This window comes from Rhineura floridana, chromosome 8, assembly GCF_030035675.1.
Source record: "Rhineura floridana isolate rRhiFlo1 chromosome 8, rRhiFlo1.hap2, whole genome shotgun sequence".
Classification (NCBI taxonomy): domain Eukaryota; kingdom Metazoa; phylum Chordata; class Lepidosauria; order Squamata; family Rhineuridae; genus Rhineura; species Rhineura floridana.
This window is the reverse complement of record NC_084487.1, coordinates 123,550,136-123,574,049: the sequence shown is the minus strand read 5'-3', so window position 1 is coordinate 123,574,049 and position 23,914 is coordinate 123,550,136. Positions and strand designations below refer to the sequence as shown.

The 23,914-nt window shown below is 41.5% G+C and overlaps 1 protein-coding gene across 1 annotated transcript in view; it reads right to left on the bottom strand.

Moving 5' to 3' along the window:
• PCLO (piccolo presynaptic cytomatrix protein) overlaps window positions 1–23,914 on the bottom strand; it is a 394,902-nt gene that overhangs the window by 8,969 nt on the left and 362,019 nt on the right. Inside the window, exon 23 of the mRNA XM_061582318.1 lies at window positions 1,156–1,290. Coding sequence (XP_061438302.1) covers window positions 1,156–1,290 — 135 coding nt within the window. The remainder of the gene's footprint in view (window positions 1–1,155; window positions 1,291–23,914) is intronic.

Genomic DNA, 23,914 nt, shown 5'->3' with positions numbered 1-23,914 from the left:
GGGAATTGTAGCTCTGTAAAGGGTAAATACCAGATGCCAGGATTATTTGGGGGGAAGCCATGTCCTTTAAATGTGTATTCAGTGTGCTTCAAATGTATGATTTGGACGAGACCCCCTGAGTGCATGTTTTGCACACAAAAGGTCTCAGGTTCAGTCACTGGAATCTCCAGATTTGCCTGGGAAAAACTCCACTCTGAAACTCTAAAGAACTGCTGCCAGTCAGTTTAGACCTGGGGTGGGGAGCTATGGGTCTCCATATTTTTTGTAGTACAACTCCCATCATGCCTGATCATTAGTCATGCTGACTGGGACTGATAAGAGTTGGGAGTCCACAACATCTAGAGGGCCAAGGGCTGCCCATCGCAAACTGACCCTCCTCATCAATGTCAGTACTTGATGAGACTGACACATTGACGCATTGGTGATGCACATCAGTTCAGTTGTTTCAGAGCCCTTTAACAAAGCAACACCCCATGCTTTATGTATATGACCATTCTAGATGGCCAGTAGATAGTAGGCTGGTGAGTCATCATCGCCCCATTGCACTGTGTTTAGCACATATAGATAAATAAAACCAGCCACAGATTATAATAGACCCAGTCTTCCTTGCAATGCACTCTTGGGAGGAAGCCATTTGAACTTCAGGAGGAGATGTGCTTGCTGCTTTCCCCAGAAAACCCTCCTCAAGCTGCTCCCCCATGACAATGTTCCCAATCCATGGATCGGGAACCCTCCAAGGGAAAAGCAATGGGGGGAGGGGAGTTTCAGGGACATTTTTTATGTACCTGCATCCATCCTGCATTTCCCCCCATGATAAATCTCCCTCTCCAGAAGATACATTGTTAGGCAGAAGGAGCAGTCAGGCTACAACATTGCTCTGGCGTAACATTCAGTTCGTCCCTGAGCAACCACAATATTTTTGTGAAATTTTCTTTTTTGCTGTAAGGACATTTTACTACTACAACTACCACCTCTATCATCATCATCCTTGTCATGCCCTCCTGACCAGCTGTCGAGAATACATGAATGCTGAAGTCAATGATGAATACTTGTTTGTAATTAATTGTGAAAATAAATTTAAAACTTACTGTTGTCATGTGGTTACAACTGATTCTTTTTATTTCTGTATTAAAATGCTGGTAATATTATTGATACCTGGTAAGTGATCTGGAGATTTAAACTTGTAGGTGATGTTTCTGCACTGAAGGATCTCCACTATGAGCTGTTCTCCATCAGTCTTCATTTCCTTCTTTAAAGCAATCTTGATTTCACCCATCACCTGGGTTTTACCTGTGAAAGAGGAAAGGAAAAAAATTCAAATCATGTACAGTAAAGGGGAAAAATCATTAGCACGGTACTGCTGTTTTAGGAGATTAGACAAAGCTAGTATTTCAACTGAAAGAGCAATTCCCATGTTAAGCAATAATACAAGCTATAAACTAGCACCTAGTCTTATGTACTTAGGTCTGTTGTGTATAAATGGGCACAAGATGTGGCCATAGTAACTTCAGGACAAACATGGGAACTCCACTGGGAATTGGCAGTAACTGCCCAATTGACTGAAAAATACTTTTCATATCTTCACTATCAAAGTAGTATGTGGGACCCATTTCCTCATAGTACAATCTCAGGCTGCAGAGGTGTGTGTGTATGTTATCACATGAGCCAATTGCTTGGATCTTTCATACCCCATTGGAACCTTCATTTCTGATGGGGTGCTTATTGCATGGGAAAGACCAGCGCAATTGAACCTGCCCACAGTTCTGTTGTGCTATTCACATGCACTTCCCTGCAACTTGGCATGGCCTAACATAGAAGTGACTTTCACACTGTGTATGCAAAAAGGTAACATACGCACAAACACCACAGAGAGAGTTTATTTGATCCCCAACCAAGCAGTACTGCAGGATGATTCACATAACTGAGACCCATGCAGTAGCCATGCTTGGTTACGTCAAGTATTACCATTTTAAGTAGCCAATTGGAAATCCTGGAAAATGGATAGGTGGCAATGTTGGGTGTAACCACCTGATTGGAGGTTATGGAATACCACGGAATTCTGTGTGGGAAACTATTAAATGCCTACCACAAGGAAGCAACTCTGTGATGGAACAAAACATCCTTTGTGGATTGCATCCTTAGTTAATACAAGGTGATTAGGAAAGCTATTCTAGTAATCCCCTTTAAGATGAACACCTTAACATGGTGAGTGGGTTTGAGAGTGTTGAAGAAGCTGAGAGCAATGCCGTCAGGAGTCAAGACCAAGAGGCTAGACTCCTAGCCGGGGCACCCATGCGGAATGGTCAAAGCTGAGACACCAGACTAAGATGCATCCAAACTCAGAGGAAGGCAATGGTAAATCACCTCTGAATACCTCTTACCACAAAACCGTATGAACAGAGTATCCAAAATGCAACACGAGATAGTGCTGGAAGATGAGACCCCCAGGTCAGAAGACACTCATTGAGCTACTGGGGAAGAACAAAGGACAAGTATGAGTAGCACTGTGACTAATGACGCAGCTGGGTCAAAGCCGAAAGGAAGCCCAGAGGCTGATGCACACAGATGCGAAAGGAGAGTCCAGAGTTGTACAATGCACACAATAGGAACATGAAATGTGAGAAGCATGAACCAGGGGAAGTTAGAAATTGTCAAGCAAGAAATGGAACGTATCAACATTACAATACTTGGCATGAGTGAATTAAAATGGACAGGAATGGGACATTTCCAATCAGGCAACTACAAAATATTTTATGCAGGAAATGAGAAATTAAGAAGAAACTGGGTGGCTTTAACAGTGAGAAGTGAAGTAGCAAAAGCAATTAGGAGCTATAATGCAAGGTCTGAGAGAGTGATATCAATGAGATTAAATGGGAAACTATTAACATAACCATCATCCAAGTCTATGCTCCAACGGCAAATGCAGAAGAAGAGGAATTGGAGAGATTTTACACAGAAGTACAGAAGGAAATTGATCACACACCAAAACAAGATGTGCTGATAATCATGGGGGACTGGAATGCAAAAGTAGGGAACAGAGAAGAACTAGGAATTGTGGGGAAATGGGACTTAGGAGACAGAAATGAAGCAGGAGAAAGACTTATTGAATTCTGTGAAGCCAATAATTTGTTTCTTGCGAACACATTTTTTGAACAACCGAAAAGAAGACTGTACACATGGACATCACCAATTGGTCAATATAGGGATCAAATTGATTATATACTTGGTAGCAGAAGATGGAGAAGTTCCATACTTTCTGCAAAAACAAGACCAGGAGCAGACTGCGGTACAGATCATGAACTGGTCGTATCGAAAATCAGAGTAAAGCTAAAGAAGAACAATAAAGCAATCATAATGCCCAAATACAATTTAAATAACATCCCAGAAAAATATAAAGATCAGATAAGGAACAGATTTGAGGCTTTAAAATTAGTTGACAGAGAACCAGAAGAACTATCGAGTGAAGTCAAATACATTATCAGGGAAGAATGCAAAAAGACAATACCTCTAGTTAAAAATACAGAAAGACCTCAATGGATGACTGATGAAACTCTTAAAATGGTTCAGGAAAGAAGGAAAGCAAAAGCATAGAAACATGATCAGAACCCTAAATGCAACAATACAGCGACTAGTACGTAGGGACAAAGAGAACTATTACAATAGTTATTGTATAGAAATAGAAGAGGACAATAAAAGGGAAGAACAAGAGCCCTATTCCAAAAGACTAAAGAAATGAAAGGGAAATTTAAACCACGAGTAGGGATGTTGAATAATCAACAGGGGAACACACTGACTGACCGAGATGAAATAAAAGGAAGTTGGAAGCAATACACTGAAGAACTCTATAAAAGAGATGCAAGGATGACAGATTCATTCATGGAGGAACCATATGATGAAGAACCAGAAATTTTAGAATGTGAGGTAAAAGCTGCTCTTAAAATACTTGGAAGAAACAAATCACCAGGAACAGATGGCATACCAATAGAGTTGCTACAAGCTACTGTGATTGAATCTGTCCAAATTTTGACAAACATTTGTCAAGAAATATGGAAAACTAACCAATGGCCCACAGACTGGAAGCATTCAATATATATTCCAATTCCAAAAAAAGGGGATCCCAGAAAATGCAGTAATTATTGAACTATTGCCTTAATATCCCATGGAAGTAAAGTAATGCTCAAGATTCTACAACAAAGGCTCTTACCATATATGGAGCGAGAAATGCCAGATGTCCAAGCTGGATTTAGAAAGGGAAGAGGCACCAGAGATCATACGGCAAACATACGTTGGATAATGGAATGGAGCAAGGAATTTCAGAAGAAAAGCCTTTGACTGTATAGATCATGAAAAACTATGGAATGCTTTAAAAGAAATGGGGGTGCCACAGCATCTGATTGTCCTGATGCACAACCTATACTCTGGACGCTACTGTAAGGACAGAATATGGAGAAACTGACTGGTTCCCCATCGGAAAGGGTGTGAGACAGGGGTGTATTTTATCACCTTATTTGTTTAATCTACACGCAGAACATATCATACGGAAAGCGGGATTGGACCAAGGGGAAGGAGGTGTGAAAATTGGAGGGAGAAATATCAATAATCTAAGATACGCAGACAATACCATACTACTACCAGAAACCCGTAATGATTTGAAACAAACGCTGATGAAAGTTAAAGAGGAAAGCACAAAAGCAGGACTACAGCTGAACGTCAAAAAGACTAAAGTAATGACAACAGAAGATTTATGTAACCTTAAAGTTGACAACGAGGACACTGAACTTGTCAAGGATTATCAATACCTCGGCACAGTCATTAACCAAAATAGAGACAATAGTCAAGAAATCAGAAGAAGGCTAGGACTGGGGAAGGCAGCTATGAGAGAACTAGAAAAGGTCCTCAAATGCAAAGATGTATCACTGAACACCAAAGTCAGGATCATTCAGTCCATGGTATTCCCGATCTCTATGTATGGATGTGAAAGTTGGACAGTGAAAAAAGCTGATAAGAGAAAAATCAACTCATTTGAAATGTGGTGTTGGAGGAGAGTTTTGCGCATACCATGGACTGCGAAAAAGACAAATAACTGAGTGTTAGAACAAATTAAACCAGAACTATGATGAGAAGCTAAAATGATGAAACTGAGGTTATCATACTTTGGACACATCATGAGAAGACATGATTCCCTAGAAAAGACAATAATGCTGGGAAAAACAGAACAGAAAAAGGGGAAGGTCAAACAAGAGATGGATTGATTCCATAAAGGAAGCCACAGACCTGAACTTACAAGATCTGAACAGGGTGGTTCATGACAGATGCTCTTGGAGGTCGCTGATTCATAGGGTCGCCATAAGTCGTAATCGACTTGAAGGCACATAACAACAACAATTCTAGTAAATACCATACTCAACTATAAGAGTTAAATGACAAAGATTACCAGAAGATGGAGAGAAGGGCTAGATTTCTACATACTTTCTTGCACCTCTAACTTCAAACTGAACTCACTAAGACTCCCTATGCAAATTTAAGGGGATGATTGTGCTTACAAAGTACATCTGCCTCCAAATTCAGGTTGACAGAGTGATTCAGTCTCTCTCAGTAAGATGGCATGGGACAAGCATGGACTTGCTGGTTTCCCTGTTGTGTCTTCTTCTACAAGTTTATAAACTGTTTCACTGCCCGAAGCCATCAAAGCAATGTACAAGATGTGGCTTACATCTGAGTAGACATTACACTTTTTACATTGCTTCAATTTTCTGTCTCTTTTTAATGTTTTCCTATAATGCAATAATTTAATAAATAGAAACCATCTGATATTTATGCTATGGCTTTTGTTTCTTCTGTGTAGTTCAGGGAGTGGGTCTGTACAAATAAGATGTCTGACATTTGCGCCTTCTCCATAGGCCCCTCCCCCCAAATGTATCTTGAACAAGTGCTGTTGTAAGGCTGGCGCCCATGTCCTTCCCCAGAATTGCACTACTTCTGCTTTTGATTCTTACTACTACTTCTGTTATTAACTAAATATAAACTCTTAAATTACCAGAAATTTGCTAGGAGAAATTAATTTTTCCGGTAAGCCATGTATCAAGTTTAGGGACTGATCATCTTTTTGCCTGGGATTTCAAAAGCAAAGGGGTTGTCAAGCATTCAAGAGTTCTTGCTTACATTCTTCCTATGCCTGCTATTTATTTTACCTCGTGTGTCTTTTATAAAGAAAGCTATAAAGATGGAAACCTAACCATACACATTTGGGAGTAAATCCCACTGATCAGAAGTACTAAGTGGTACCATATATTCCTGCCCAGAAACTGCACTCCTCAGAAAATTTAAAAGATAAATGGAGAATAAAACATCAGAACAGCATTCAAGGTGAAATAAAACCATTTTAACCTGGGGTCTGAAACTTAGCAGGGAGTGTTTACCTGATTTCTCATGGGAAGGATTTCCATAGAGTTGAGCCCATTACACTTAAGGCATGACACCTCATTGACATGAGTAATGCGTTTGGTCCATGGAGGACCACAAATAGTGCTTTCCCTGATGATCTCAGTGATCAACCTGGGATATACGGGATAAGAGGGAACTTAAGGTATCCTGGGCCTAAGCTTGCACGTCTTCCTGTCATTCGTTTATCCCACACTTTCCATGGATTTTCCCGTCACTTTCCAAACAACAATTTTTATTAAATGGGTTTGTTGTGCTATAGTCAGAGTGCTTTAATCCACTTAAAATGTGCAAATCTAAAGTTCAAGTATGTGCATGAATTCCCCACCCCCCTGCAAAATACTGACAGACTCTTTCTGAGCATAATTCATACAACTCAATGACTGCTTTGGTATATTACTTATTTTATTGATTGATTGATTGCACTTGTATACTGCCCCATAGCCGAAGCTCTCTGGGCGGTTTACAGCAATCAAAAACATTAAAACAAATAAACAATTTAAAACATATTTTAAAAACAATTTAAAACACAATTTTAAAATTTAAAACAATATAAAAACAATTTAAAACACATGCTAAAAGGGGAAGAGGAAAGTCTTGACCTGGCGCCAAAAAGAAAACAGTGTTGGCGCCAGGCACACCTCGTCACAGTGATCATTCCATAATTTGGGGGCCACCACTGATAAGTCCCTCTCCCTTGTTGCCACCCTCCAAGCTTCCCTTGGAGTAGGCACCCGGAGGAGGGCCATTGATCTTAAGAACATAAGAACATAAGAAGAGCCTGCTGGATCAGGCCAGTGGCCCATCTAGTCCAGCATCCTGTTCTCACAGTGGCCAACCAGGTGCCTGGGGGAAGCCCGCAAGCAGGACCCGAGTGCAAGAACACTCTCCCCTCCTGAGGCTTCCGGCAACTGGTTTTCAGAAGCATGCTGCCTCTGACTAGGGTGGCAGAGCACAGCCATCATGGCTAGTAGCCATTGATAGCCCTGTCCTCCGGGACTTCCGGGAAGGGTGACTTAGCCTGTGCCTGCTTTTGAGACGGGCTCCTGCCTCAAAAGAAGCTTATTCAGATATATCAGTCAGATTTTTTTTTTTTTGACTGATTAAACTTCTCCCGGGTAGGGAGAAACGAAGAGATTAACCTCAAAGCCTATTTTTGTTGGGACGACCAGATCTCATTAATTTATGGGACGAGGTCCAGCCGACGAAGGTGGGACGGATTTTCAACAACAAGCTCTATCTGATAAAGCGAACGTTCATCTTATCTTCTAAGAGAGAACGCACTAACAGGCAAGCACCCTTCTTTCTATATTTTTCTTTTACTTGACTTAAATTGTTGCTGTTTAAAAGAGATTTGCCAGATTGATCGGTTTTTGACATCTCACTGGGGAGCCATAACTTCTCTCTGCTACTCACTAATTAATAGCTTATCTCTGTTTTTGTTGCAAAAAGCTGTCCTGGATTTGCATTCTAAAGATATACACAGAAGAGGGATTTCTATTCCAGATTTTTATTTTGAAGAATATTATATTGTCTGAGACTACTCTCTTTTTGGTCTATTTTATTTTGACGAATCTGTTTCCTGACGACCGCCATTAATTGTTTCGATCCTGGGAACTGCATTTTGTTTACTTAAGCATGGAGAGATAAGGCTGTCTGCTCTGTTTATACTGTGATGTCACCAAGTTTGGAGTATTAACCCAATTGTTGCTGAAATAAGAAGTGGTTTTCCTATATTTTTCTTTTAAAATGGCAATTAAGAAAGTGGCTGAGAATCTGGAAATAACTATGTTTCAGAAAATAATGGATGAGATTGAGATAACGAAACAAAACCTGCGACAGGGTTGTAAGGAGCTGAAAATTGAATTGAGTAAAATGAAGCAGGAGATTAAAGATATAGGGGTCCCTGTGAGAGAGGTGACCCTGGAAGGGGTCCCTGTGAGAGAGGAGACCCCGGAGATTGGAACAAACGTGGAACAGGAAAAAGATTTGGAGTCTATGGACTTTAGAAACAAAATCTATTGTTTGGAGACACAGGAGATTAAAGACATAGGGGTCCTTGTGAGAGAGGAGACCCTGGAGACTGGAACAGGGGTCCCTGTGAGAGAGGAGACCCTGGAGACTGGAACAGGGGTCCCTGTGAGAGAGGAGATCCCGGAGATTGGAACAAACGTGGAACAGGAACAAGATTTGGAGTCTATGGACTTTAGAAATAAAATTTATTGTTTGGAACTCAATGTTATCTCTGAAGAAATTAATGAAGATTCTAGAGATAAAGTTATCAATGGCATGGATAATCTTCTGGACTGGAATGATGTGATGGAGCCCAATATAGAGAAAATCTATGGAATTAACTGCAGCCATGTGACAATGGAAAAACTTTCAAGAGATGACCCAGTGTATTTTGAAAAAAAGAACAGAGATATGATTTTACAGCAGTATTTCAGCAACCTATTCAGAATGGATGGCAAGAAAATATTTGGGATAGAGGTAATTCCCATCAGACTCTTACTATATGACTATGGCTTTGACAGCAAGATTATTATGGAATACTGATAATGGAAGATTGGATACTGAAATTACTGGACTTAACAAGACTACTGAAGATGGAAGATGGAAAATGGAACTAATAGGGATAATAGAACAATGGCTACTGAAATTACTGAACCTAACAGATTCTGATGTGATGGATTAATTGAAATGTTTATTTTGACTATGGTTATGACAATAAGATTATCATAATTAGTAATGAGATGGATTAATCGATATGCTTATCTGGAAAAAAAAATTGATAGATATATTTCTTAAAGAATTGAAACCTCTCTTTGACTTTTTGTGGAAAGAATAAAGTAATGTTTATGAGATTTGATGATTAAGTAAGATAACTACTGGAGGAAAGTGATTTTATAATATGACTTAAGAGACAGGATTGTTATATATTATAGACTTATAACTGATTTGATCTTTGACAAATGGGAAGTCAATATTTTACTCTTTATTTTTTATTTTTGTTTCTTTTTTTTTTCTTTTTCTTTTTTTTTTTTTTGTTTAACTATTTTTGATTTTGTTTTTTGTCTTTGAATGTTTTAAGATTTCGTCTTGTATGTTTTATGAAAATCTGAATAAAAATTATTGAAAAAAAGATAGCCCTGTCCTCCATGAATTTGTCTAATCTTCTTTTAAAGCCGTCCAAGCTGGTGGCCATTACTGCATCTTGTGGGAACAAATTCCATAGTTTAACTATGCGCTGAGTAAAGAAGTACTTCCTTTTGTCTGTCCTGAATCTTCCAACATTCAGCTTCTTTGAATGTCCACGAGTTCTAGTATTATGAGAGAGGGAGAAGAACTTTTCTCTATCCACTTTCTCAATGCCATGCATAATTTTATACACTTCTATCATGGCTCCTCTGACCCGCCTTTTCTCTAAACTAAAAAGCCCCAAATGCTGCAACCTTTCCTCGTAAGGGAGTCGCTCCATCCCCTTGATCATTCTGGTTGCCCTCTTCTGAACCTTTTCCAACTCTATAATATCCTTTTTGAGATGAGGCGACCAGAACTGTACACAGTATTCCAAATGCGGCCGCACCATAGATTTATACAACGGCATTATGATATCGGCTGTTTTATTTTCAATACCTTTCCTAATTATCACTAGCATGGAATTTGCCTTTTTCACAGCTGCCACACACTGGGTCGACATTTTCATTGTGCTGTCCACTACAACCCCGAGGTCTCTCTCCTGGTCGGTCACCGCCAGTTCAGACCCCATGAGCGTATATGTGAAATTAAGATTTTTTGCTCCAATATGCATAATTTTACACTTGTTTATATTGAATTGCATTTGCCATTTTTCTGCCCATTCACTCAGTTTGGAGAGGTCTTTTTGGAGCTCTTCGCGATCCCTTTTTGTTTTAACAACCCTGAACAATTTAGTGTCATCAGCAAACTTGGCCACTTCACTGCTCACTCCTAATTCTAGGTCATTAATGAACAAGTTGAAAAGTACAGGTCCCAATACCGATCCTTGAGGGACTCCACTTTCTACAGCCCTCCATTGGGAGAACTGTCCGTTGATTCCTACTCTCTGCTTTCTGCTTCTTAACCAATTCCTTATCCACAAGAGGACCTCTCCTCTTATTCCATGACTGCTAAGCTTCCTCAGAAGCCTTTGGTGAGGTACCTTGTCAAACGCTTTTTGAAAGTCTAAGTACACTATGTCCACTGGATCACCTCTATCTATATGCTTGTTGACACTCTCAAAGAATTCTAATAGGTTACTGAGACAGGACTTTCCCTTGCAGAAGCCATGCTGGCTCTGCTTCAGCAAGGCTTGTTCTTCTATGTGCTTAGTTAATCTAGCTTTAATAATACTTTCTACCAGTTTTCCAGGGACAGAAGTTAAGCTAACTGGCCTGTAATTTCTGGGATCCCCTCTGGATCCCTTTTTGAAGATTGGCGTTACATTTGCCACTTTCCAGTCCTCAGGCACGGAGGAGGACCCAAGGGACAAGTTACATATTTTAGTTAGCAGATCAGCAATTTCACCTTTGAGTTCTTTGAGAACTCTCAGGTGGATGCCATCCGGGCCCGGTGATTTGTCAGTTTTTATATTGTCCATTAAGCTTAGAACTTCCTCTCTCGTTACCACTATTTGTCTCAGTTCCTCAGAATCCCTTCCTGCAAATGTTAGTCCAGGTTCAGGGATCTGCCCTATATCTTCCACTGTGAAGACAGATGCAAAGAATTCATTTAGCTTCTCTGCAATCTCCTTATCGTTCTTTAGTACACCTTTGACTCCCTTATCATCCAAGGGTCCAATTGTCTCCCTAGATGGTCTCCTGCTTTGAATGTATTTATAGAATTTTTTGTTGTTGGTTTTTATGTTCTTAGCAATGTGCTCCTCAAATTCTTTTTTAGCATCCTTATTGTCTTCTTGCATTTCTTTTGCCAGAGTTTGTGTTCTTTTGTATTTTCTTCATTTGGACAAGACTTCCATTTTCTGAAGGAAGACTTTTTGCCTCTAAGAGCTTCCTTGATTTTGCTCGTTAACCATGCTGGCATCTTCTTGGCCCTGGCGGTACCTTTTCTGATCTGCGGTATGCACTCCAGTTGAGCTTCTAATATAGTGTTTTTAAACAACTTCCAAGCATTTTCGAGTGATGTGACCCTCTGGACTTTGTTTTTCAGCTTTCTTTTTACCAATCCCCTCATTTTTGTGAAGTTTCCTCTTTTGAAGTCAAATGTGACCGTGTTGGATTTTCTTGGCAATTGGCCAGTTACATGTATGTTTAATTTAATAGCACTGTGGTCACTGCTCCCAATCGGTTCAACAACACTTACATCTTGCACCAGGTCCCGGTCCCCACTGAGGATTAAGTCCAGGGTTGCCGTCCCTCTGGTCGGTTCCATGACCAACTGGTCTAGGGAATAGTCATTTAGAATATCTAGAAACTTTGCTTCTTTGTCATGACTGGAACACATATGCAGCCAGTCTATGTCCGGGTAGTTGAAGTCACCCATTACTACCATATTTCCTAGTTTGGATGCTTCCTCAATTTCATATCTCATCTCAAGGTCTCCCTGAGCATTTTGATCAGGGGGACGATAGATTGTTCCCAGTATTAAGTCCCTCCTGGGGCATGGTATCACCACCCACAACGATTCTGTGGAGGAGTCTGCCTCTTTTGGGGTTTCGAGCTTGCTGGATTCAATGCCTTCTTTCACGTATAGAGCGACTCCGCCACCAATACGTCCTTCCCTGTCCTTCCGATATAGTTTATATCCAGGGATAACTGTATCCCACTGGTTTTCTCCATTCCACCAGGTCTCCGTTATGCTCACTATATCAATGCTCTCCTCTAAGACCAAGCACTCCAGTTCTCCCATCTTGGTTCGCAGGCTCCTAGCATTAGCGTACAGGCACTTGTAAGCAGTGTCTCTCTTCAAGTGTCTTTGGCACTTGTGGTTAGGCCTGTGGTAATTTTGTTGTGGTCCCAAGCCATGTAAGGCTTTATAGGTCAAAACCAGCACCTTGAATTGAGCTCAGAAACATACAGGCAGCCAATGCAAGCGGGCCAGAATCGGTTTTATATGTTTGGACCGTCTGGTCCCTGTTACCAATCTGGCCGCTACTTCCCTCTTGAATTAAGCTTGCCATTGGAATTTCAGCATCAGGAAACTTCACATAGACAAAAAGTACAAGCTAAATTGAAACGCTTTTGCTACACTATAGAGACTATGCGAGAGCTCTGCAACTATATTATCTGCAATCAGGTGACACACAAACCTCATTTATCACACTGAGTGTAATCACACTGAGTGTAAATTGTAGATAATCTAATTTCATTTCCTCTCCTGGAACTAATCTGAATTTCCTTCCAGTTCAACCACAGCATCTTTCTGGTATCACACTATTTCCGAGATTCTGTTCCTGCCTGAAAAGCTGATTCTAGAAGTTGTGTTAAGGGATCATAGCTTATCTACATGACAACTATAGAATTCTGTAGGGTTCCATTTTGTCCTCCATGCTATTTCACATGTACATGAAACTGCTGAGCGGTTGAACCAGGGATGTGGAGTGAGGTGTCATCATTGGTGTGCTGAATGTAATATGATGTGGATGTGTTCTGAAGGATTTACAACCCCAAGTATATGCAAACTCATTGATAAATATACCACAAGTTTTTCAATATTACTGTCTCAGCAAATTCATCTAGAAACAAATGTAAAACTTACTTGCAATTTTCAATTTGTACACTTGGGGGAGCAAAGTAACATCACAAAGCACATAGTTATGATACTTAATCACAACTAGGGCAGCCACATTAAGCCCAGGCATTTTAAACATTTTAAATTTAATATTTTAAACCTAATATGGATCTTAATTTATAAACTCAATGGCAACTCTATTTCAGATTTTTATCATGTTTAATGTTTTTATAATTGTACTATATTTTTCACACTTGCTCATATTTTAATTGTGATTTTATTTGTTGTATACCGCCCTGAGAGCTTTCTGCTATAGGGCGGTCTAGAAATGTAATTAAATAAATAAAATAAATAAATAAAATAAAAATTAACTTGCTGAAACTTTACCCTGCATCTTGGTTTTGCTTCCCTGATAAAACGCCATAACTTTTAATATATTCCCTTAGTAAACACATTCTAAAGTTGCTAACCATTTATCCAAAGTATTTATTTTGTCCTTTTTAAAGAACAAGTTTTAAAAATAAAATAAACAAACAGCACTTTATTTATTTAGAAGCTGGAGCTCAGTGGTTGAACATCTGATGTGCATTCAGAAAGTTCCAGGTTCAATCACCAACATCTTCAAGTAGGGCTGGGAAAAATCACTGTCTGAAACCCTGGAGAACTGCTGCCATCGTTGATAATACTGAGTGAGATGTTTGGATGGTCTGACTTGGTGAAAGGCAGCTTCCCATGTATATTTTGTCTCTCATCAAGAACTAAACAGTTTCACTATTTTCCATGTTTTGAATGGATGCCATGGATGAGCTCTAATAGTTACATTTCAAAATGGTCACATGAATTGATCCATATTTGGGAACTTAGTGTCAAAACTTTGCTAACGTGTAGAATCTTGAAAAACTGGTAATTATTATATCTGAGAAGTGAACTGGGTTTTTTTTTTTTACTTAAAATGTGAAATATGTAAGATCAAAATGTACTCTGCCATTTGTTGGTGAATGTGTATTTTGAAATTGCACTTTGTATACATCTTGGCTTCAGATCATGGAGACTTATGAGGGATCTGATCATGATCTGGTTAGTCTACAGAAAAAACCGTTATGAAGTTGCTAACCTTTTGTCGAGACTATTTATTTTTTTACCTCTGCTTCTTTTTTACATCTAGAACAAAATGGCATTTTATATCTATCCTGAGGGCTTGTCATGAAAGGGCTATGATAGCTATGTTGTATGGATTTGATTGTGCTTAGGAATTAATTTAACGCCAAAGAGAAACAGCTGGAGAACAGTTTCTTAAACTCACATTCTTTGAGTGTAAATTTCACCCATGTACCCACACTAGGACTAGCAGGATCTGTAAATTTCAGTTCTCTCAGCATCTCATTTTTCTAGTTTTATAATCCCAATGAAAATTCTTAAGCATTTTAGTGCAAATTTCTCCTAACTTTTCTACTAATGCGCATATTTCTGCAAATACTTTCTGCTAATTTTTGTGTATTTTTGTATTATGTTCACTAATATATTCATTTCTGTGCACATTTCCCTCTAATATATGCATTTTTGTAAACATTGCTTGGTTGGAGAATTGCATCGCAAAATTCAGAGGGATTGTGGTCCTAAGCCCTGTAGGGCTTTATAGGTTAAAACCAGCACCTTGAATCGAGCTTGGACACATACAGGCAGCCAATGCAAGTGGGCCAGAATTGGTTTTATATGTTTGAACCATCTGGCCCGTTACCAATCTGGCCGCGGCAGCCCCACATAGACCACATTGCAGTAATCTAGCTTGGAGGTTACCAGAGCATGGACAACTGAAGCGAGATTATCCCTGTCCAGATAGGGGAATACCTGGGCCACCAACCGAAATTGATAGAAGGCACTCAGTGCCACCAAGGCTTCCTGAGCCTCAAGTGACAGAGATGGTTCTAGGAGAACCCCTAAGCGATGAACCTGCTCCTTCATGGGGAGTGCAACCCCATCCAGAACAGGTTGGACATCCACCATCTGGTCAGAAGAACCACCCACTAGCAGCATCTCAGTCTTGTCTGGATTAAGCCTCAGTTTATTAGCCCTCATCCAGTCCAGTGTCGCAGCCAGCCACTGGTTCATCACATTAACAGTCTCACCTGAAGAAGATGAAAAGGAGAAATAGAGCTGCATGTCATCAGCAGACTGATGGCAATGCACTCCAAAGCTCTGGATGAATGCACCCAACGGTTTCATGTAGATGTTGAACAGCATGGGGGACAGAACTGACCCCTGTGGAACCCCATACTGGAGAGTCCAGGGTGCTGAGCAATGTTCCCCAAGCACCACCTTCTGGAGCCAACCCACCAAGTAGGAGTAGAACCACCGCCATGCAGTCCCTCCTACTCCCAACTCAGCCAGTCTTCCCAGAAGGATACCATGGTTGATGGTATTGAAAGCTGCTGAGAGAGCAAGGAGAATCAACAGAGTCACACTCCCCCCGTCTCTCTCCCAACTGAGGTCATTGTACAGGGCGACCAAGGCTGTTTCCGTGCCAAAATTAGGCCCGAAACCCGACTGAAATGGATCCAGTTGTTGGCCATTCGGGATGCTTTTGAAACTTGGTGACATCTTTTAGAAGGGGCGTAGCATGAGACAGATGTGAGCACCAATCATCAGAACCTGGAGAGCCTCCACACCTCCCGTAAGTTAAACCAGAGACATGTGCGCTGGGTTCAATTCTTCACTCACTTCCATTTCAAAATCCACTACATTCCCCAGTTGCAGAATAAGCGGGCAGATGCTTTGTCCAACAAACCAGAATATCTGGAGAACCCGACCCCAACACCGCCACAACTTATTATACCCCTCAAGAAGATGGTGGCGGGGGTGTGCCAGGATTCCTGGGTGGAGGAACTGCATTCAGCACAAGAACGAGATCCATTTGTCAAGGAGAAGCGTTCAGAACTAGAGGGGCAGCCTCCTGGAAGTGTAGAGGACTTTACACTGAAGGGGAGGTGCTGTATCATTATGACATTATGTACGTGCCCCCTGGGGATGTGAGAGCCAAGGTCCTGAATCAGTGTCATGATTCTCCCACTGCTGGGCATTTTGGAGTTTTTAAAACCTTTCAAGCAATTGCCAGGGAGTTTTGGTGGCCACAGATGAAGCAGGAGGTGGAGAGCTATGTTCAGTCCTGTCCCACCTGTGCCAGAGCCAAACACGTCATGGGAAGGTCAGCAGGACTCTTAGAACCACTCCCTACGCCAGAGGATCCTTGGCAGATGGTGACTATGGACTTCGTCACTGACCTCCCCTTCTTCCAGTGGAAGACGCCGGTGGTTTTGGTGGTGGATGCTTTTACTAAAATGGCTCTTTTCATTCCGTGCTCAGGACTTCCAAATGCACAAGAAACGGCTCAACTGTATGTGCAGCACAATTACCATTTGCATGGTCTTTCAGACAGTTTGGTTTTGGATTAGGCCCACAATTTACGGCTCGGTTTTGGCACACTTTGTGGCAACTTCTACAGAGTGAACTGAGACTGTCATCGTCCCATCACCCACAAACAGACGGTCAGACTGAGAGAATGAATGCCACATTGGAGCAATACCTTCATTGTTATGTCAACTACCAGCAAGACAACTGGATGTCCTTTTTGCCTCTAGCAGAATTTGCTTAGAACAATGCAGTGCACGCTACTGCCGAGGACTTTGTGCAAGAGCTTCGGGCTATGCAGCAGTTGCTGAAGGAACAGCTAAAGAGGGCAAAGACCAACTATAAGAGAGTTACCAATCAACACTGATAGGAGGGGCCTGAAATCCATGTAGGAGACAAGGTGTGGCTGTCCATGCATTATTTGCCTACTCGGGCAAGATGTCATAAACTGGAAGACAGAAAGGTGGGTCCTTTTGAAGTTGAGGCTCAGGTCAATCCAGTGGTCTTTCATCTGAGGTTGCCTCCTACCCTCAAGATACATCTGGTGTTTCATCATTTCCTGCTTACCCTAGAGCATCCCCCTGATCCCCACAGGGTACCAGAGGTGCCTCCATCCCCCCCATAGCTGTGAATGGGCAAGAGGAGTATGAAGTGGAGCAGATTTTGGACTCACGGAAGCGTTGAGGGCAACTTCAATACTTGATCCACTGGAAGGGATACGACCAGGCAGAGCGTTCATGGGAGTCAGGCGATGACGTCCACACGCCGGATTTGGTGAGAGAGTTTCACAACACCTACCTGGACTAGCCCAAGCCCGGGGGGTGGGGGGAGATGGAGCATGGAGGGGGGAATTATGTTGTGACCCAGGCACAGGGAGAGTTAGATCAGGGACAGGAGTCAGATGAGGACGAGGTTCCCAGAGGCATTGGAGGAGGGGGTGGCTCTGACAGCCCACAGACTTCCCCGGCTGGCACTCCCATTGAGGCACGTCCATCTCCGCCTGCAAGTTCCCACCTGAATCATTGGGAAGCTACCCTTTGTGTCCGCCAATGCTGCCAGCACAGGAATCCCTGCCTGGCACTTCAAACATTTCCCCACCAACCAGCATCTTGCTTCCACAGCCTGCACTGTCACCTAGTGAAGGCTCGCTGTCGGATGGGCCGTCAGAGGCTCGCCCCCACTTGCCCTGCATGAGGAGGCATGAGAAGACTTTCAGCGGATGGAACTCCATCAGAGCCATCGTTTACATGAGAAGACTTTCCCTACTTAAGCAGGTGCCTTCCCAGACTCTAGTGTTGAGTCAACTCTCCCCACACGCTGCAGAGAACTGCATAGATAGAATAGATAGGGGAAGTAGCGAGTCAGGAAAGATATGTTTATGAAGCTCACTGCTTTGCATGTGACCATCACAGTAATGAGAAACAGAACCAACCTCACCTCAGTTTGGTTCCTTTGATTCTGGGCAGGACAGATATTTTGAAGTAAATCGCACACCTACAGAGAAAATGGTATTTTAAAAAATGTAAATGTACTGCCTTCAAGTCGATTCTGACCTATGGCGACCCTATGAATAGGGTTTTCAGGAGGCTGAGAGGCGGTAACTGGCCCAACGTCACCCAGTGTGCTTCATGGCTGTGTGGGGATTTGAACCCTGGTCGTAGTCCAACACCTTAACCGTTACACCATTAATGTTTCAATAATCTTCTTTTAGTTCAATACGTTAAATAAGTTTAAGATGTTGCATCTGTTCCATCTGACCTATTGTGAGAAGACGGGCCAAATAGATTCTTCCAGATTTTCAGTGAGGGTTGATCTTCTGCTACCCCTCACAGGTATCTGTTGTGTTTCTCCCACTTTTACAAGGAGCTCCCGTATACCATATCAGACTATTGTTTCTTCAAGCTCTGACTGGCCACCATCAGAGGCAGGAATGGGGAGCCCATAGCCCTCCTGAACTTCTTGGACTCCAACTCCCATCAGACCCAGCCACCATGCCCAATGATCAGGGATGTTGGGAGTTGGAGTCCAACAAGATCTGGAAGGCATCAAGTTCTCCACCCTTGGTCTAAGATCTCTGGCAAAGGGTCTTTCCCAGCCCTGTTACCTAATATTCTTTAAAGCAGGTGTGGGGAACTTTTGGTGCTCCAGATGTCGCTGAATTACAACTCCCAGCATCCCTGGCCATTGGCCATGCTCCCTGGGGCTGAAGGCAGTTGTAGTCTGAAAACATCTGGATGATCAAAATTTCCTCACATTTGCTTTAAATTGACAATAAATGAGATTGTACGGTGGACTGTATGTGTGGTAATTTTTACATTGTTGAACCAGTGAGCTTGCTTTTTCTTCTAGATCTATATCAGCTGCTCACCATAGTTTGCAGTGGGGAGGGAGGGAGGGAGGGAGGGAGGGAGGGGGAAAAGCAGTGGTGTGGAGATCTGCAGCTGACTACTCATCAACCTTTGCATTCAGAAGAAATGCCACATCCATTCAATATGAGGCTGAACAGCTGTGCTCCTGGCAGGGAAGAGAGGGAGTAGGCAACAGTATTACTGGGGGAAATGATGACATTGCTGTGGCAGAGGAAGACACTAAGTAGTACAAATTCCAGAAGGGCATCCCTTTTGGTCTGCTGCAGCAAACCCAGCAAATAATTCTGCAGAATAAGATAAACAAATCAATGGCAGTGTAAGTTAGAGCTCCCTTCACATCAGCTATGTGAAGTTGACTAGATTTTTAAAATTTATTTAAAATATTCCCATCCCAGCCTTTTCATGGCTCAGGCCAGCTTACAAAGAAATTTAAAATCTAACCACATAAAACATCTTCAGTATATGTATGTGTACATTGGGGGGGAGTTTTGCATCATCCATGGGGCAAAAACACCAAGAAAATGCAAGAAGTAGGAGGTGGCTCAGTACAGACTACACAGATCCAATGAGAGTAGGTGTTTCTCACACCCACCATAGGTATAAGGGTAACAGAGTGCATCCAGGCAGTGGTTACAAGCAGGGATGGAAAGATCTGTCAATTCCAGTTCTCTCAGTTTCTCATTTTTCCAGGCTTAAATCAAGTTCTCCACATTTCTGCAGCAGTTTGCGATTTTAAAAAAAATCATGAAAATTCTCCAGCATTTTAGTGCAAATTTCTGCTACCAAACACATTTGTACCCAGTTTTGACAAATGTACACATTTTTGCAAGCCATGTCTTGTCATATAATGCATCTTTGCATGCTGGTTTCACTCATATATTCATTTTATGCACACTTTCCCCTAACAATTGCATTTTTGTAAACATTGTTTGACGAACTGCATCACAACATTCAAATAAATGAGAATTTCGAAGGATGGCTGGGTTTCAGTTCTCATATTGTTTCAGAAACTGTGAATTTGATAGATTTGACTTGAAATTATGAACTGAACTGAAATTCTCACTCATCCCTAACCACAAGCAACAGATCTGCATAGAAAGAAAGAGTATTAATAGATCTAAAGTGTGAGTATCAGCTTCTGCAGTGAGAAAGTTACCCCCAATAGCTATTAAGCCCAAATGCAATGACAAGTTTTTGCTAATGAATACTAATCAATCTGCTGATAAGGAAGGTAATCCAGTCCACCACTGCTTCCTTCTCTTCCCTCCCATCATTAACCCCTCTCCCCCCCTTTACAAAGAGCTGCATTTGCACGAGGGCTGTGTTGTACATCCATTTTTGCCTGCAGATTATCGACTGGATTATATGTACCTAATTTTTTCACTTGAATCCTTATCCTACAACATCCGGACACAAAGGCTACCAAAGGCTACCAAACATTACTGATTTTTTTAAAATAATGTGACTGCTTGATGGTCAAAGTTCTTTATTTATGGCTCACAAAGATAGTGCTTTTGTTACGTTCTTCCTGTACTCTTCCTTTCCACTGCTTTAGGCTTCCTGTTAGTACATTTTTAACTCCTATATCCAGGTGAACTCAAAAGGAGATTAAATTGTCCTGCAATCTCCCCCACTGTTTGGAAACAAAAACAATGGGAACAAAAAGCTCCTTTCAGAAGACCATCCATTTTACTGTCAACCAAGGAAAAAAGTGTGCTTTTCGGGAAAAGCTTTATATATACCAGAAGCAGTATCAACAACTTAGCACTGCTGCATGAAAGCAGGATCTAGTCTGAAGTTTTGCCACAGGGGCAAGGAAAAGTGCTCTCTCTCTCGAATGGTTAATCATGTTTCTTTACCTTTCAGATAAGTGTCAGGGTGGGCTCAAATTCCTAATATTGCTTATGTATACCAGGGGCTTTGGAATGGGATGTTCTCTATTTTCTTGGATTGGTTGTGCAGCCAGTTTGTGTATCACCTGGATACACATTTTCAGTGGAGTTGGAATTACCTGCCATGTGTGTGAATGCAGTAACTAACCTGTGTTTGTTGCAGTTTGATAAGGGATCCTATATCTTCTATTCATTTACATTGTTTTCTAACCCATTTGATTCCAAGAGCTGGAGAAAGAGGGGAACAGACTATTCAAAAATAAAAAGGTATAAAATAATCACTAATTTAAGTCTAAAATGGCATATATTGAAGAACATAATTTCCTTTCCTTCTGAAATCTGTTCCTAATGTAGCAGGTGTTACAATTTTTCACTAGCATGTTAACACTGCATATATGTATGTGGGAGAGCATTTCTTTGCAGGTGTCACCCACCTTGCATCCCTCCCCGCAATACAGATTATTAGAGAGAAACTGCTGTGGAAGCTACAAATGATTAGCTGTTCTGCTCCAGATTATTAGTGCCGCCATTAGGACTGTTATATACTTATCTTTGACTCCAGGATTGACTGGACATCTGCCCTGTTCCGGCTAAGGATATCAGGGTCTAAACAAGTTCACATATGCATATCACTTGCTGGATCAAGAACTATTGGTGTAAATTGGATGCACATCCAAATAAGAATTGGAACGAACAGTCAAGTGATATGGTTTCCATCTGCATTGCAATGCTTTCAGTAACTGTATATTCTAATGCAAATTCATTTTTTAAACATTTTTTAAAAACCATGATTAAAACTAGATCATGGCAACCAGCATTTTTTTCTTTCTTTTTTTTAAAAAATAGACCTGATCTAGATCTTTCCCACATCACTCCCTCCCTTCGAGGGGAAAGATTCAATTAACAAGAAGCCAATAGTGAACAGGTCAATAAACTCCAACTGGCCTTGGGAAACATGCACATATCAACCACATTTTGTACATTCCCCAAGCATTAAGCATAATCTCTAATAGTGAACAGGGAAGTGTACAATTCCTGGTCAATAAACTCCAACTGACCTTGGAGAATGTGCGTATCTCAACTGCATTTTGTACATTCTCCAGCTAATATACCAGAGAATATGCATATTTCCCAGAGAATGTACAAAATATAATTGAGATATGCACATTCCTCAAGGGCTGCTGGAGGTTATGCAAACTGGCCTGGAAATGTACACATTTCCCTCTTAATGGACAGGTGATGTGCACTTAATTAATTAATTACATTTATACCCTTTCACCATGGAACCCAAGGTGGCATACATGTGGTTCCCAGGCGGTCTCCCATCAAGGCATTGACCAGACCCAGACCTGCTTAGTTTCAGCATCTCAATGAAGCCTAATGAATGTGTACAATGGCTGGTTATTATGCACATTAGACATTCAACATACATTACGCCTTACATATATATTGGCTCTTAACATCTTAAATATGACATTAGTGGAGACAGCAGTTGTTTTTGTAGGATTATGGCCCTAGAATTAAAAGTTCAAAATCATCATTGGTGCTTTTTTTGGCATCTAATTTTGTGGACTCTGGCAATGCAGGTCATTAAATGGCCCTAGGAACATTTCTTACATTGTGTATTGTTAAATTAAAACAAAAACATTAAAACACCAACACTATAAAAGTGCAGTATAAAGGACACTAGGAGACCTTCTATCTGGAGCCTGACACTTTGGCTGAGAGAGCAGGGCTTGTCTAAAGCCGCTTAAGTGGCAGAGGGGAGATGAGATTGCCATGCAATCCTAACCATCTCTATTCAGAAGGAAGCACCACTGAATCCAATGGAGCTTTATCCTAGGTAAAAAAAGGTAAAGGTGTCCCCGCACTTGCAGTGCGAGTTGTTTCTGACTCTTAGGGCGATGTCTTGCGACGTTTACTAGGCAGACCGTATATATGGAGTGGGATTGCCAGTTCCGTCCCCGGCCTTTCTTTACCCCCCAGCATATGCTGGGTACTCATTTTACCGACCACGGATGGATGGAAGGCTGAGTGGACCTCGACCCCTTTTACCGGAGATTCGACTTCCTCCTTCTGTTGGAATCGAACTCTGGCCGTGAGCAGAGCTTCGGCTGCCTTACTGCCGCTTACCACTCTGCGCCACGGAGGATCTTTTATCCTAGGTAAGAGGGGTTAAGATTTCAGCCTTAGTCTTGTTTTTATCTAATTATTTAAAGAAATCTTTTCTCCCTACATGTTAAACATGCGGTCGGAGGTTCTGAATACTGGTCACTGGAAGCCACAGGAGGGCAGAGTGCTCTTGCACTCAGATCCTGCTTGCGGGCTTCCCATGGGTATCTGGTTGGCCATTGCAAGAACAGGATGCTGGACTAGATAGGCCACTGGCCAGACCCAGCAGGCTGCTCAATCAACTGCAAAGGCTTTATTATAGCACTCAGAACACCAACTATAAATTGATGTCTTGGTGTGAATTGAATCCCAAGACCTTAAACTATTGAAACACAATGTAATTCAGCCCAGAGTATCAGCTTGCTAAGTAAGTTAATTCTCAAGCTCAGATCTAGACAGATGAGGTTAAAAGATAAAAACACAAAAAAGAGACAATGCCACACGCAGCGAGTTCAAATAGTCAATAAAGTCTGTCGTCTGATTCCTCTTTTACTGAAATGCTAAGAGAAGCAAAAGTGGATTTGAAGTGAATGTGCAAGAGAAGAAAGGGCGGTGGAGGAGGATCTGAACAATATATATAGAATTGCCTAGAGAAGTCGGGGAGGCAAGATGGATGATCAGAATACCCATGACAGAGCAATTCAAGAGCTTTCCTTTATTTGTACAAGCAGTTGTCAGGAACCAAGGGAATGCTGGTTATTTTGATCTGGTTATTTTGATTTGGTTAGTCTTGATCTTAAAACCATGTTCCACTGACAGTTCTGGAGAAGGAGGTCACTAAGGGGAACACAGAACATTCCAATATGGGATAAAGTACAAAGGAACAGGGCATTCACAAGCTATATATTGTTTCATACTCTCCTATTCCTGACTGGTACCAAGTTCCAGAGCAGCATTTTATAGGATCACTTTCCCTGGGAGCAGAAT